This window comes from Octopus sinensis, linkage group LG5, assembly GCF_006345805.1.
Source record: "Octopus sinensis linkage group LG5, ASM634580v1, whole genome shotgun sequence".
NCBI lineage: Eukaryota > Metazoa > Mollusca > Cephalopoda > Octopoda > Octopodidae > Octopus > Octopus sinensis.
In genome coordinates, this window is record NC_043001.1 from 126,086,269 (window position 1) to 126,103,095 (window position 16,827).

At 37.5% G+C, this 16,827-nt stretch overlaps 2 protein-coding genes across 6 annotated transcripts in view; both read left to right on the top strand.

Annotated features, from left to right (window-relative positions):
* The window catches only part of LOC115212268 (alpha-protein kinase 1-like), a 33,686-nt gene extending 30,854 nt beyond the window's left edge, over window positions 1-2,832 (top strand). For 4 of the 5 annotated variants that reach the window (XM_029781107.2, XM_036503065.1, XM_036503064.1 and 1 more), the window contains exon 8: window positions 2,032-2,832. In XM_029781107.2, the coding sequence (XP_029636967.1) occupies window positions 2,032-2,815 (784 nt within the window). In that variant the 3' untranslated portion in view covers window positions 2,816-2,832. The remainder of the gene's footprint in view (window positions 1-2,031) is intronic. The other variant, XM_036503067.1, reaches the window with a different exon arrangement.
* Window positions 2,833-2,912: 80 nt separating this feature from the next.
* LOC115211951 lies at window positions 2,913-16,283 on the top strand. The gene is made up of 5 exons (XM_036503068.1): window positions 2,913-3,460; window positions 3,635-3,903; window positions 10,381-10,576; window positions 14,105-14,258; window positions 15,508-16,283. The coding sequence occupies exons 1-5, from the start codon at window positions 2,929-2,931 to the stop codon at window positions 16,034-16,036; spliced, it is 1,680 nt and encodes a 559-aa protein (XP_036358961.1). The 5' UTR covers window positions 2,913-2,928; the 3' UTR covers window positions 16,037-16,283.
* Window positions 16,284-16,827: the final 544 nt, after the last annotated feature.

Consider the following 16,827-nt stretch of genomic DNA (forward strand, 5'->3'; position numbering starts at 1 on the left):
TTTCCCTTGAAATTTAGCCGTAAATAAATATGTGATTATTAGAGTAAGAACAGGATGAAAGAAATTCAGTGGCTGTGCAATGCCACGTAAAAGTGGCTATGGAATTCGGACCTTTTCCTTTTGAACAGCAGACAATTTCTAGTTAACTAAACACTTTAAAACTTCGTATACTGGTAGAATACTCTTTTACTCTTTTACTTGTTCCAGTCATTTGACTGTGGCCATGCTGAAGCACCGCCTTTAATCGAGCAACTCGACCCCAGGACTTATTCTTTGTAAGCCCAGTACTTATTCTATCGGTCTCTTTTGCCGAACCGCTAAGTGACGGAGACATAAACACACCAGCATCGGTTGTCAAGCAATGCTAGGGGGACAAACACAGACACACAAACATACACACACACACATATATATATACATATATACGACGGGCTTCTTTCAGTTTCTGTCTACCAAATCCACTCACAAGGCTTTGGTCAGCCTGAGGCTATAGTAGAAGACACTTGCCCAAGGTGCCACGCAGTGGGACTGAACCCGGAACCATGTGGTTGGTAAGCAAGCTACTTACCACACAGCCAAAATAAAACATTTTTTTCTCTTGGTTTTCTTGAGAAAATTGTAATTTGTTTAACGTAGTTTAATTTTTCGAATTTTAACCAATCCTATGCTCTCTTTTGAGCTAAAATCATTTGCTGCGTCTAAAACTGAGACAACATCCTGTAACTAACCCTAACCCCCCCCCCTAACCCTAACCCTAAATTTTTTTTTTAATTGTTATGTGTGTAAAAATAACTAAAGCAATGGAATTAAATTAATTTAACAATTAAGAAAAAAAAATTAGGGTTAGGGTTAGGGGGGAGGTTTAGGGTTAGTTACAGGATGTTGTCTCAGTTTTAGACACAGCAAATGATTTTAGTTGAATGGAGGTAATCGATTGGTTAAAATTGCCGAAATGCTCGGATTTTCAGACGAAATATCTTACTAAGTATAGAATTTTCTCAATAAAACCAAGAGAAAATGATGTTTTATAAACACATTCTACCAGTATACAAAGTTTAAAAGTGTTTAGTTAACTAGAAATTGTGTTGACATGTGCCATTCAAAAGGAAAAGATCCTGTACTTCCACATAAAAGTGCCAGGGTGGTTCCACATAAAAGCACCCAGCACACTCTGTAAAGTGGTTGGTGTTGGGAAGGGCATCCAGCTGTGGAAGCCAAGCCAAATCAGACTGGAGGCTTGGTGCAGCTCCCCAGCTTGCCAGCTCTGGTCAAACAATCCAGCCTATGGACAACGGATGTTAAGTGATGATGATGATGATATATATATATATCACCGTGATCACCGTGACTGACCAGGCTATCAGATGTTGCTACACATCGCTGGTCACAATGCGCTTCGCATTGTTTTAGCCTTCAAATGACGCCACCCCGCTGGCTAAGCGAGCAGGCCAACCGAAGAAAGAGTGAGAGAAAGTTGTGGTGAAAGAGTACAGCATGGATCGCCACCATCCCCTGCCGGAGCCTCGTGGAGCTTTAGGTGTTTCCGCTCAATAAACACTCACAATGCCCGGTCTGGGAATGAAACCGCGATCCTACGACCGCGAGTCCACTGCCCTAACCATTGGGCTATTGCGCCTCCTATATATATATATATATATATATATATGTATATATATATGTATATATATATATATATATATATATATATATATATATATATATATATATATATACAGTGTGCCTGTTTTTGTATCACCTCTTGACAATTGGTGTTGATGTCTTTACGTCCCTGTAACTTAGCAGTTCGGCAAAGAGAGACCGATAGAATAAGTACCAGGCTTTTTTTTTTAAAAAAAAAAGAGGTGCTGGGGGTGATTTGTTCAGCTAAAACCCTTTAAGGTGGTACCCCAGCATGGCCACAGTGAAATGACTGAAACAAGTAAAAAAATAAAAGAATGGAAGAATAGTTGCACTTTTGAAAAATAATGACTCTTAAATAGATTTCACATATTTACCTTTTATTTATTCCAGGTATTTTGCTGATCATTTGGAGAAGGCTTGCCTCTACTTATACAAGAAATATTCTCTATTAGGAATCGATGGATTGGAAAGTAAAAGAGGTGGAGACATTTTCAAAGAGATGCTACCGGCAATTAAGTTTCTCTTCGTTACTCTTAAAGAACCAACCATAGAAAGACAAGCATATTTCATTACTAGTTTTAATTCTATGAAAACTTCTAAACCAGAAGAAATGGAAGACAGTATACGTAATGGTTGTAGTTTGAATAAAGAATATGAGAAGACAATGAAGGAACGAAATGAGAATTACAAACAGTCTTCGTATGAAAGCAAGCCTGCTGCCACATTACAAAATAAGGATAGAAATTCAAAAGAGTCTGGGACAGTTTTAAGTGAAGAGAGGGTAAACAAGTGTATGGTAGACACTAATGTAGTAAGTGAGGTGAGACAGGACAGCTGTAGGATAGACTGCGATACAGTAACTAAAGAAAGGGGTCCTGAATGTATGGCAGACCATAACGCAGTAACTAAAGAAAGGGATCCTGAATGTATGGCAGACCCTAATGCAGTAACTAAAGAAAGGGATCCTGAATGTATGGCAGACCCTAACGCAGTAACTAAAGAAAGGGATCCTGAATGTATGGCAGACCCTAATGCAGTAACTAAAGAAAGGGATCCTGAATGTATGGCAGACCCTAACGCAGTAACTAAAGAAAGGGATCCTGAATGTATGGCAGACCCTAATGCAGTAACTAAAGAAAGGGATCCTGATGTATGGCAGACCCTAACGCAGTAACTAAAGAAAGGGATCTGAATGTATGGCAGACCCTAATGCAGTAGTAACTAAAGAAAGGGATCTGAATGTATGGCAGACCCTAATGCAGTAACTAAAGAAAGGGGTCTGAATGTATGGCAGACCCTCACGCAGTAACTAAAGAAAGGGATCCTGAATGTATGGCAGACCCTAATGCAGTAACTAAAGAAAGGGATCCTGAATGTATGGCAGACCCTAATGCAGTAACTAAAGAAAGGGGTCCTGAATGTATGGCAGACCCTAACGCAGTAACTAAAGAAAGGGATCCTGAATGTATGGCAGACCCTAATGCAGTAACTAAAGAAAGGGGCCCTGAATGTATGGCAGACCCTCATGCAGTAACTAAAGAAAGGGGTCTTGAATGTATGGCAGACCCTAATGCAGTAACTAAAGAAAGGGATCCTGAATGTATGGCAGACCCTAATGCAGTAACTAAAGAAAGGGGCCCTGAATGTATGGCAGACCCTAACGCAGTAACTAAAGAAAGGGATCCTGAATGTTTGGCAGACCCTAATGCAGTAACTAAAGAAAGGGATCCTGAATGTATGGCAGACCGTAATGCAGTAATTCACAAAACAAAAGACAAATGTTCGGGAGACAGCAATGTTTCTCATGCAAATGAAAAACAAGAACAAAATTATAAAGAAGAGTCAATAGAATCCAGCATTGAGTCTGGTTATGGCAGTTTAACTAATCCTTCACAAAATTCATCTGCTTACCTTCAGCCAAATCATTGTTCCTATAAGCAGCATTGCTTAAAACAGCGACCACAGCAAGATACGATACGTGCTTCTGCGTTGGAGAATTGTAGAAATGTTGGTTTGCATTCAGATCTGTCTATGAAAGATTTATCCAACATGTGTTTAGTTAACGTTAACTATTCGCTAGAGGAAGAAGATGATGGAGTAGATGTTGAGGACAACAGTAATGATGGTGGTGATGGGACGGCCGGAGAAGATGTTAATGAAAAATATCAGGGGTCTGTGATTAACAGAAATGCTGAGAGAACATTACGTCATACTAGACAAGAACAATATAAAGAGAGGAAAACAATGAGACCGAAACTACTGGTATGTATGGAAATATATTCTTCTGAAAGAGTATACATTACATGTGATCACCGTGACCGACCAGGTTATCAGATGTTGCTACACATCGCTGGTCACAATGCGCTTTGCATTGTTTTAGCCTTCAAATGACGCCACCCTGCTGGCTAAGCGAGCAGGCCAACAGAAGAAAGAGTGAGAGAAAGTTGTGGCGAAAGAGTACAGCAGGGATCGCCACCACTCCCTGCAGGAGCCTCGTGGAGCTTTAGGTGTTTTCGCTCACTAAGCACTCACAACGCCCGGTCTGGGAATCGAAACTGCGATCCTACGACCGTGAGTCCGCTGCCCTAACCACTGGGCCATTGCGCCTCCATACATTACATGTACTAGAATTTATTTATTTATTTAAAGCTGTTCATTCACTCTGTTGGTACTCTGAATTTTTCAATTTATGCATTTCACCAGGTAGCAACCCACACCGCCAATGTATGTATGTATAGTAATAATAACAATAATAATAATCCATGAATGTAATTCATAAATATTTTAATGCATTGCTACGCACGTTTCCACAAATTATGTAGTGATGCATTAAGATAATTATAAATTCCATCCATGGATTATTGTTATTATTATTATTAAGGTGGCAAGCTGGCAGAATCATTAGTGCACTTAAGGCGGTGAGTTGGCAGAATTGTTAGCACGCCAGGTGAAATGCTTAGTGATATTTCATCTGCCGAGATCGACTTTGCCTTTCATCCTTTCGGGGTCGATTAAATAAGTACCAGTTACGCACTGGGGTCGATATAATCGTAACCCGTTTGTCTGTCCTTGTTTGTCCCCTCTGTGTGTAGCCCCTTGTGGGTAGTAAACAAATAGATATTTCATCTGCCTTTATGTTCTGAGTTCAAATTCCGCCAAGGTCGACTTTGCCTTTCACTCTTTCGAGGTCGATAAATTAAGTACCAGTTACATACTGAGGTCAATGTAATCGACTTAATCCCTTTGTCTGTCCTTGTTTGTCCCCTCTATATTAAGCTCCTTGTGGGCAATAAAGAAATAAGAATCATTAGTGCACTGAACAAAATGCTTAGTGATATTTTGCTCGTCACTATGTTCTGAGTTCAAATTCCACCAAGGTCGACTTTACCTTTCATCCTTTAGGGGTCGGTAAAATAAGTACCTGTTAAAAACTGGGGTCGATGTAATCAACTCATCCCCCACCCCCAAATTACTGCCCTTGTGGCAAAATTTGAAACCATTATTATTATTATTATTATTATATTATTATTATTATTATTATTATTATCAGTAGTTTTATTTTTATAGCGTGCTTTCAATTCACTACCGAGCGCAGCTCTGTGTGCCTTGGGTGTGTGCTGTGATTTGTTGTGATGCTCTGATGGTTATTGTATGGAAAGTGTTCTGTGTAGGATGTGTGCAGTGCCTAGTAGTGCAATTTTCTGTATGTTATATGTGTTTGTAAGTCCTGGTGTTTTTGTTATGTATTTGTCTGAATATTTTTTTATCATGCCTAATGCACCTACTATGATAGGAATTGTTTCTGTTTTCAGATTCCACATTCTAGTTACCTCTATTTCCAGGTCTTTGTATTTTGAGAGTTTCTCCATTTCTTTTAGAGACACGTTGTCATCTGCCGGTATTGATACATCAATTAGAAAGCATTTTTTTTCTTCATGGTCTCTGACAACTATATCTGGTCTGTTGGCCTTAATTTCTCTATCTGTGTGTATCGGCATATCCTAGAGTATGGTTGCTTTCTCGTTTTCTGTGACCTTTTCTGGTGTGTGCCTATACCATCTTTTTTCTGTTGTTATTCCATAATGTTGGCATAGCTTCCAATGTATGTAGGTTCCAACTCTGTCACGTCTGTGAATATATTCCTTCTTAGCCAGGACTGGGCAGCTAGAGATAATATGATTTATTGTTTCTTGTCCATCTCCACATATTCTGCAGTTACTTGTAATATTTCTTTTCATTACATGTTTTTGGTAATTTCTGGTGGGGAGGCTTTGGTCTTGTGCTGCAATTAAAAATCCCTCTGTTTCTGCTTTGAGTCCTGAGCTTCTCAACCATTGCTGGGATTTTTCTTTGTCTATTTCTTTTGCATTTAGTTTAGTCCAGTATTTACCATGAAGGGGCTTTTCTTGCCATCGTTTTATCATGGTTCGTTGCTGTTCTATTTTTAGTTTGGATTTCATTTGTTTATTATTATTATTATTATTACTACTACTACTACTTTATATATATCCTACATTGTATTGGCATAGCTCAGTGCAACCCCAAAAACCTGTTATTGACAGTTGGTATCATAAAACTGTAGCTGGCATAATATAATAGGAACTTTTATATGCATATTCAACAATGTTTCCTGTAAGCAAACTGAAAGAATATATTTTTTTATGTTTGCTACCCTCACACGTTTTTGCCAGTATATACACATTGAAGCTTTACTATAGTATCATAAATGTATCTACTGCTATTTCCAGTAAACATAGGTGCTTTGTTGTACCACTACTCTATATTTATATTTCTATCTTTACAGTGCTTTATTTTACTGGAAATTAAAACATTTGTATTGTAATATTTTATTTTCCATTGAAAATTTTTTCACTGTTCTCAGTCTGTTAATGGCTAAGCATTCAGACGAGTATACTGGCATTGATATAGGAACATTTGAAATATTGCCCAGGTAAATTCAGCTGATGAAGACTAATCAAATTTACGATGACAAACGTATTTGAAGAGTCAGAAACCCAGGTACTGGATTATCCAATTCTGGGTTGTCCATTTATATAATGTTCTTCCTAGAGGTAAGACAAAATTTTTTTATGTTTGCTGCCCTCACGCATCTTTGCCAGTATATACACAATACACATCGAAGCTTTACTATAGTGTCGTAAATGTATTGACTGCTATTTCCAGTAAACATTGGTGCTTTGTTGTACCACTACTCTATATTTATACATATATTTATACATATTCTGAACGCCTTACTTCCCTGGGTATGGACACATTGAAACTCCGATGTCTGGCAGCTGACTTGGCAGACACTCATAATATTAACAACCATCTTACAAACAATAACTCTGAGCACCTTTTCAAACGCCACCCGTCTAACACCCGTGGACATATTTACAAAGTCAGAAAACAGCACAGCTCCCATGACTTTAGGAAACATTTTTTCACACTGAGAGTTGCTGAAGCATGGAACAAACTGCCGGCATCAGTTGTTAGTTGTCGGAGCACTGCATCCTTCAAAACTTCCATGCTTTCTGAGATTCGCCAACACTACACCTGATTTTCTCTCCTCTATACACACACAAGCATGTATCTGACTCATACATTGTTCGCTTTCCAGACATTTGTACATTACTGCATATACTTTATTTGCACTTGAAGAATTTTAGTGAAATGAATTAACCTCCAGTACTTTTTAAAAAGTACTGGTACATGTTCTATTGGTCTCTTTTGCTGAACTGCTAGGATATGGGGATGTAAATAAACCAACACTAGTTTCAAGTGGTGGTGGTGGAAATACAAATACACACATATATGATGGGCTTCTTTCAGATTCTGTATACCAAATCCATTCACGAGGCTTTGGTAGAAGACACCTACCTAAGGGTCCATGCAGTGGGATTGAACCTGGAACCATGTCGTTTGGAAGCAAACTTCTTACCACACAGCCATGCCTGCACCTGTACTTATCTTTATATATAAAACTAAAGTTGTGTGTGTGTCTGTCTACTCTGATTTAGATTCCTAACTACTCCCACATTTTGCGGTGCAGTTTAACCAAAAGTGGGTATCTTATAGTCGTGATTCATATCGAGCCCTTCTGGGTATTAGCACGCGTCTATGATGAGTCTACGATTAAAAAAAAAAATTTACCATCATTTTTCCGCATTTTTAATGATTTTTGCTCGGGTTATATAAGGGAAGTAACTCTCTAAAAATGCTTATATAGTTATTTCCCTTACAGACCCGAGCAACGCTGGGCGATACTGCTAGTATATATATATAGTAGAAATATGTTACAAAAAGAAAATATAAAATACACGTGGAAATGTAAGGGTAAAATATGAAAAATCAACGAAAATGCACATTGCAAATAAAAAAAGGCTATTTATGACAGGTAACTACAAATATATACATTTAGATCGACTGAGGTAGTAATAAGAGTAATAAAATAGCAGGTGCTTTCAAAGCGATGAATAGCTTTTTGCCGAAACCATGGTTCACTTTCTTCTCTTACTTTATTATTCTCATCTTATAATCATCTCATAATAATGACTTTTATGACTCTTATTACTACCTCAGTCCATCTAAATGTATATATTTCTCGTTACCTGTCATAAATAGCCTTTTTTTTTAATTTGCAATGTGCATTTTCGTTGATTTTTCATATTTTACCCCTATATATATATATATCTATACAATAATATGTTACATTACTCGGTAGTCAAGATAAAACTCTGAGTTTCAGATGCCGAAGTGGAAATCCACAACACCATCTCTTCGGTTATCTGGCTATTTGAAAACGCTATGAAAAAATACCGTTAAATAAAGGGAAATTACTGTGTTATAACTCTGCTTGCCTGCGTACTGTTACGTTTTTGGTCCCCTAAAGAAAACAGATAGAACATGCTTTCTATGTTATGTCCCAAGAAGAATTTATATATTTTTATATATTTTTATATATTTTTTATGTATTTTTATATAATTTTTATGACGAAAAATGCGAGCGATGTATAAGTATGCAGGCAAGCAGAGTTATAACACAGTAATTTCCCTTTATTTAACGGTATTTTTTCATAGCGTTTTCAAATAGCCAGATAACCGAAGAGATGGTGTTGTGGATTTCCACTTCGGCATCTGAAACTTAGAGTTTTATCTTGACTACCGAGTAATGTAACATATTATTGTATAGATATATATATATATATAGGGGTAAAATATGAAAAATCAACGAAAATGCACATTGCAAATAAAAAAAAAAGGCTATTTATGACAGGTAACGAGAAATATATACATTTAGATGGACTGAGGTAGTAATAAGAGTCATAAAAGTCATTATTATGAGATGATTATAAGATGATAATAATAAAGTAAGAGAACAAAGTGAACCATGGTTTCGGCCAGAAGCTATTCATCGCTTTGAAAACACCTGCTATTTTATTACTCTTATTACTACCTCAGTCGATCTAAATGTATATATTTGTAGTTACCTGTCATAAATAGCCTTTTTTTATTTGCAATGTACATTTTCGTTGATTTTTCATATTTTACCCTTACATTTCCACGTGTATTTTATATTTTCTTTTTGTAACATATTTCTACTATATATATATACTAGCAGTATCGCCCGGCGTTGCTCGGGTCTGTAAGGGAAATAACTATATAAGCATTTTTAGAGAATTACTTCCCTTATATAACCTGAGCAAAAATCATTAAAAATGCGGAAAAATGATGGTAAATTTTTTTTTAAATCGTAGACTCATCGTAGACGCGTGCTAATACCCAGAAGGGCTCGATATGAATCACGACTATAAGATACCCGCTTTTGGTTAAACTGCACCGCAAAATGTGGGAGTAGTTAGGAATCTAAATCAGAGTAGACAGACACACACACACACAACTTTAGTTTTATATATAAAGATAAGTACAGGTGCAGGCATGGCTGTGTGGTAAGAAGTTTGCTTCTATTTACATAATATTGAGGTCTCTTTCTTTCTTTTGTTATCTTACCGTTTTATCAATATATATATATAGGCGCAGGAGTGGCTGTGTGGTAAGTAGCTTGCTAACCAACCACATGGTTCCGGGTTCAGTCCCACTGCGTGGCATCTTGGGTAAGTGTCTTCCGTTATAGCCTCAGGCCGACCAATGCCTTGTGAATGGATTTGGTAGACGGAAACTGAAAGAAGCCTGTCGTATATATATATATATATATATATATATTATATATATATATATATGCCTCTGTGTGTTTGTGTGTCTGTGTTTGTCCCCGTCACTTAGCGGTTCGGCAAAAGAGGCCGATAGAATAAGTACTGGGCTTACAAAGAATAAGTCCCAGGGTCGATTTGCTCGACTAGAGGCGGTGCTCCAGCATGGCCGCAGTCAAATGACTGAAACAAGTAAAAGAGTAAGAAAAAGAAAAAGAAAGTATATATATATATATATAATATATATATATATATATATATATATATATATATAGAGAGAGAGAGAGAGAGAGAGAGAGAAGAGAGAGAGAGAGAGAGGAGAGTAGTGAAATCTCTGTTTTGTATGGAAGTATTCAGTCGATCAAATGTCTGAATTCCTTTTTGTGACATCAAGAAGCAAGCTTCTTACCACACTATGACTCCTGAGCCTACATTCGTATTTACTTTACAATTATATGAGGAATGTGTCAAAGTGAATGATGACGATGGTGATATATGTTCTACTTATTTAATGTTTGTTTACTTACAGGTTTACCTGATTCTAGATGAGTCTATACTAACCTTCTTATATAATAATCAAGATGACAGTATATTGACACAATTAACTTTGGATAACATTGGGAAGACTGACCTAACTCACGATGTACAAGATGGAGATCCTAATTTCAATTGGTCCGATGATCAGTGTGATAATCTGGACAAGCAGATTATCAATCGACTTCAGAGTAAATATCTCTTTTTCTTCGTTTACATATCTTTTTGAAACAACAGAGAAATCCATAGTTCCAGTAATTGTCTCTGGTTCTGCATTATGTTGAATGGATAAGGTGGCGAGCTGGCAGAAACGTTAGCACGCCGGGCGAAATGCGTAGCCGTATTTCGTCTGTCGTTACGTTGTGAGTTCAAATTCCGCCAAGGTCGACTTTGCCTTTCATCCTTTCGGGGTCGATAAATTAAGTACCAGTTACGCACTGGGGTCGATGTAATCGACTTAATACCTATGTCTGTCCTTGTTTGTCCCCTCTATGTTTAGCCCCTTGTGGGTAATAAAGAAATAGGTATTAGTTCTCAATTTTACATTTGAAGTAGAAATCCTGCAGTGGGTAACTTCACCTTTCGGCCCTCTGTGGTCTTTAAATTCAAAATATTAGCTGAGTACTGGTTTAAAAAAAAACCAAAGAAAAGCATACAGACTGATGTCCTTTGTTAGTAAGAATGGGTTAGTAACACGTGTCATGTTTTTGCTAATTGCTTTAGGTGCCTATGTAGTCATGAGCAAACATAGACTCCCTCTTGGCCTCTTCATTATGGACCCAATATTCAAAATGTAGCATTACTACTGAGTTGACTGGAGCAATGTGAAATGAAACCCTTTGCTCATGTATCCTGGTTCAGGAATTGAACACACATCCTTATGATCGTGAATCAAACACCCTAATCCTTAGTCTTTGTATCTCCATGTCCTGGCAATAGTTAAATTAACTGAGACTAGTTAACAGAGAGCCATTCACAATTCTCAGCTGCAGTCTGTTGTTAGGAGAAACTCAAAAGAAACTAGTCTCAGTTAATTTAACTATTGCCCGGACATGGAGATACAAAGACTAAGGATTAGGGTGTTTGATTCATGATCATAAGGATGTGTGTTCAATTCCTGGACCAGGATACATGTTTTGTCCTTGAGCAAAGTACTTCATTTCACATTGGTTTGGAAATATGCTGTGCTTGAGAAAACCCGGCAAGTTAAGTGAGATTGCATCTATGGTCTATGCCAGTGTCACATAACCGGCCCTTTTAAAAGTTCCCTTCAATCGTTGAGCAATGTGCTGTGCTTGAGAAGACCTCTTGAGTCAAGTAAAATCACTATTGTGGCCAATGCCAGTACTACCTGACTGCCACCTGTGTTGGTGGCATGTAAAAATCACCATTTGAGTGTATTAGGAAGGACATCAAGCTCTAGAAACCTTGCCAGATCAGATTGGGGCCTAGTGCAGCCTCTTGGCTTGCCACTCCTCAGTCAAACTGTCCAACCCATGTCAGCATGGAAAGTGGACGTTAAACGACAATGATGATGAGGATGATTATTTAATAACAATTAAAGACTTGTAGGAACACAATATTTCGTTATGCAACTATAATATCTATTTCTTTATTACCCACAAGAGGCTAAACACAGAGGGGACAAACAAGGACAGACATAGGTATTAAGTCGATTACATCGACCCCAGTGCGTAATTGGTACTTAATTTATCGACCCCGAAAGGATGAAAGGCAAAGTCGACCTCGGCGGAATTTGAACTCAGAATGTAACGGCAGACGACATACCGCTAAGCATTTCACCCGGCGTGCTAACGTTTCTGCCAGCTCGCAACTATTATATACTACAGAGTATATTAAACGTTTTTGTATAAGTCAGTACTGTTCTACTGTGTTAGCAGTGCTATTACATCACTTGTTAAGGTCATCTCTACAGATTTTCAATAAAAATTATAGCCAGCACTAATTTTGTTATAACATTTTATATCTGAAACGCTGCAACAAAGTCAGTGCTAGCTATAATTCCTATAGAAAATTCGTAGAGATGAACTTAACAAGTATTTGATAACAGTTTGATTTTGCTTGATACAACTTAATGTTTCATAGGCTTGTCATATGTCTGAAAAAAAAACACACTGTAAAAGTTTGAGCAGTAATGCATTAACATGAAGTTAAATATATGTTGGTCATAGAGTGATGAATGGTCTTGCATTGGCCACTCTACGAACAAACATGTTTTTAACTTCTTGTAAACATGCGCAGGAGTGGCTGTGTGGTAAGTAGCTTGTCTACCAACCACATGGTTCCGGGTTCAGTCCCACTGCATGGCACCTTGGGCAAGTGTCTTCTACTATAGCCTCGGGCCGACCAAAGCCTTGTGAGTGGATTTGGTAGACGGAAACTGAAAGAAGCCCGTTGTATATATGTATATATATATATGCGTGTGTGTGTTTGTGTGTCTGTGTTTGTCCCCTAGCATTGCTTGACAACCGATGCTGGTGTGTTTATGTCCCCGTTACTTAGCGGTTCGGCAAAAGAGACTGATAGAATAAGTACTGGGCTTACAAAAGAATAAGTCCCGGGGTCGAGTTGCTCGACTAAAGGTGGTGCTCCAGCATGGCCGCAGTCAAATGACTGAAACAAGTATACACACACACATACATATATACAACAGGCTTCTTTCAGTTTCTGTCTACCAAATTCACTCACAAGGCTTTGGTCGGCCCGAGGCTATAGTAGAAGACACTTGCCCAAGGTGCCACGCAGTGGGACTGAACCCGGAACCATGTGGTTGGTAAACAAGCTACTTACCACACAGCCACTCCTGCGCCTATATATATATATCAATAATTTACAAAATAAGGGCAAAAGAAAAATTCTAATGCCAAATATGCCGCAAAAAAGGCAAAAATTGTCAATAACCATTATAATTTATGCGTCTCGAAACAAACCGACAGAAATTTCTAAAAAATCCGTTATTACCGTATTGGTCCCAATTTCGGGGTTAATTCATAAGAATTTTCCCCTCTTCAGCGATAAATACGTGAGATATAAGTGAAATACTTACTCATACTTGCTTTTTCCATGGGTATGAGTAAGTATTTCACTTATATCTCACGTATTTATCACTGAAGAGGGGAAAATTCTTATGAATTAACCCCGAAATTGGGACCAATACGGTAATAATGGATTTTTTAGAAATTTCTATCGGTTTGTTTCGAGACGCATAAATTATAATGGTTATTGACAATTTTTGTCTTTTTTTCGACATATTTGGCATTAGAATTTTTCTTTTGCCCTTATTTTGTAAATTATTAATAAATTTAACCTTTAAAGGTATTTTTTGATATGCTGGCCATTGATAAAAATTTTTTTCCCGGAAAAAAAAATTTTATATATATATATAACTTTATTCTTTGATTGATTTCAGTTACTGGACTGAAGCTATGCAAATGGAGTGCAATAAACATCTTGGAGGTTGTTTATCAATTACTATTTGTTGAACCTGTTAAGTTATAAGACAATAAGGGAGATGATATAAGCAGTAACATCATTTTTGTTGTTCTTTTAGACTAATATAGGCATAAACACAAACAAGAACATAGATCTATGCAAGCCATGATTTCTTTAACTCTGTCACCCTTTCAAATGTAAAATCTGTTTGAATAGATTAACATAGAGTAACTGTTCAAATACAATTCTTCTTTGCACCATTCTAGATGCTGTTTTATACCACTACAATCCAGTGACATCTATGTGGTATATCCAAGACACGATAGTTTATATAAGTAAAGAGCTCTCTGTTGGCAAAAAAGGTGGCTTCCGAGATGTTTATGAAATGAACTTTCTGCATCAAGATGAACCACTTGGAAGGTTTGTATTTATTTATTATCTGTTTATTTAATCTGTATTGGAGTATATATTTCTTTACTGCCCAGAAGGGGTTAAAAACATAGAGGGGACAAACAAGGACAGACGAAGGGATTGAGTCGATTATATCACCCCCAGCGCGAAACTGGTATTTTATTTATTGACCCCGAAAGGATGAAAAGCAAAGTTGACCTCGGCGGAATTTTAACTCAGAATGTAATGACAGACGAAATACCGCTAAGCATTTTGCCCGGCGTGCTAACGTGTCTGCCAGCTCGCCGCCTTAAAAGCATCAAATGGCAGTGGTGGGATTTGAACCCACGCCTCCGAAGAGACTGGTGCCTTAAACCAGCGCCTTAGACCGCTCGGCCACCCTAAGTTCACCCCATTAATGGTCACTTGTTGCTTACATCCAGATTAATGAGATAGATGACCAAAGACCAAGCCAACTGAAATGTAATGTAGATATAAATATTAAAAAAATGTTTGTCTTGGGAAATGATGTTAACAGAATGTTGATAGACTAAAAAATTATAATCATCTGAGCAGGTGCTGAAAAGTTTCTGGTTTTGAGTAAAAGAAAATACAGGAGGATCAGTTATTTATGATTTTATTCAACATATAGGTGCAGGAGTGGCTGTGTGGTAAGTAGCTTGTTTACCAACCATATGGTTCTGGGTTCAGTCCCACTGCGTGGCACCTTGGGCAAGTGTCTTCTGCTATAGCCCCGGGCCGACCAATGCCTTGTGAGTGGATTTGGTAGACGGAAACTGAAAGAAGCCTGTCGTATATATGTATATATATGTATGTGTGTGTATATGTTTGCGTGTCTGTGTTTGTCCCCCTAGCATTGCTTGACAACCGATGCTGGTGTGTTTACGTCGCTGTCACTTAGCGGTTCGGCAAAAGAGACCGATAGAATAAGTACTGGGCTTACAAAGAATAAGTCCCGGGGTCGATTTGCTCGACTAAAGGCGGTGCTCCAGCATGGCCGCAGTCAAATGACTGAAACAAGTAAAAGAGTAAAGAGTAAAAGAGTATATTCCCCTCTCAGATTCACATACTTATTGCAGTGGCCCATCAGTTTTTCTAAGGCCTGCAAAAGAACTGGGACGGTTGGGCCTCCAACCAGGCCTTTCACGACACCCTTAAAGCCATGAACTTCTCAGCATCCCCTTGTATTTACTAACTGTATTTTACTAATCAAACCTGTTTTTGTTTGCTTATGGGTGTATTTTGCGTTTCATTCTAGATACATTTGCAAACGTTACCGAAAAGAGAAAGATCCACTTGATTATATTGATGATGTTAAATGCCAGATGGAAGCAGGCCTTTATGTGACATACTTCAATCAAGCTCTCAAATCTTACCAATCTGATATTCGCATTCATTACCTCCCTGCTGCTTACATGCATCTATTGGATGCCAATGGAGATGTAGAGTTCTGGGTAAACATTGAACCATTTGTAGAGGGTGAATTTCTGAAATTGACCAATAACTATGATTACTGTAATCCTAGAGGACGTGACATGTCAACAGCTTTTACTCACTTCACATATTTTAAGTCTGCTGGCAAATTAATGGTTGTTGATCTACAAGGCTGGTTACCATGGGGTGTACAGAATATAATTTATCTCACAGATCCCCAGTTTCACACTGTTACAGGGGATAGCAGCACATTTGATTTTGGAATTGATGGTTTCAAAGTTTTCTTTAATAAGGTTCACCCAAAATGCAATCATATTTGTGAAACACTTAAATTGGAGAGACCTGACTTTTGATTTTTTTTTTCTCCCTACATGACTTGTATATTTAATGACTCATATTTCTATCAAATCATCGTTTTCAAAAATGGATTGACAGAATTGTTAGCATGTTGGAGAAAACAGCTCACAATATCTAGTTATAGTCTTTTATGTTCTGAGTTCAAATCTTACCAAGGTTAACTTTGCCTTTCATCATTCTGGGATGATTAAAATAAAGTACCATTCTACTATAGGGATCAGTTGAAAAAGGCCTTGTACCTAAATCAGAATAAAAAGTACATTACAATTGACAAAAATTGCTGGAGTGATATAAGCAATAATAATAATTATTATTGTTATATTTGGAGATGATCATATTTTTGCCGATTAACCACATGCACTATACACTTGGTCTTCACTTCAGCTTTATTAGTATACTTATTTTAGTGTCTTTTATCTAAACCTTTCATCACACATCCTGTCACCTCTTCAGTGACACTCCATCCCATGTGTCTCCTCCAGTTCTGTTTAGACCAATCTCAGGCAATGGGTTGGCAAAATCATTAGATCAATGGGAAACATACCTTTCAGTATTTTTTCTGGTGCTTTACATTCTGAGCTCAAACTTCACTGAGGTTAACTTTGCTTTTTATCCTACTATATATATATATACTAGCAGTATCGCCCGGCGTTGCTCGGGTCTGTAAGGGAAATAACTATATAAGCATTTTTAGAGAGTTACTTCCCTTATATAAACCGAGCAAAAAATGCATTAAAAATGTGGAAAAATGATGGTAAATTTTTTTTTAAATCGTAGACTCATTGTA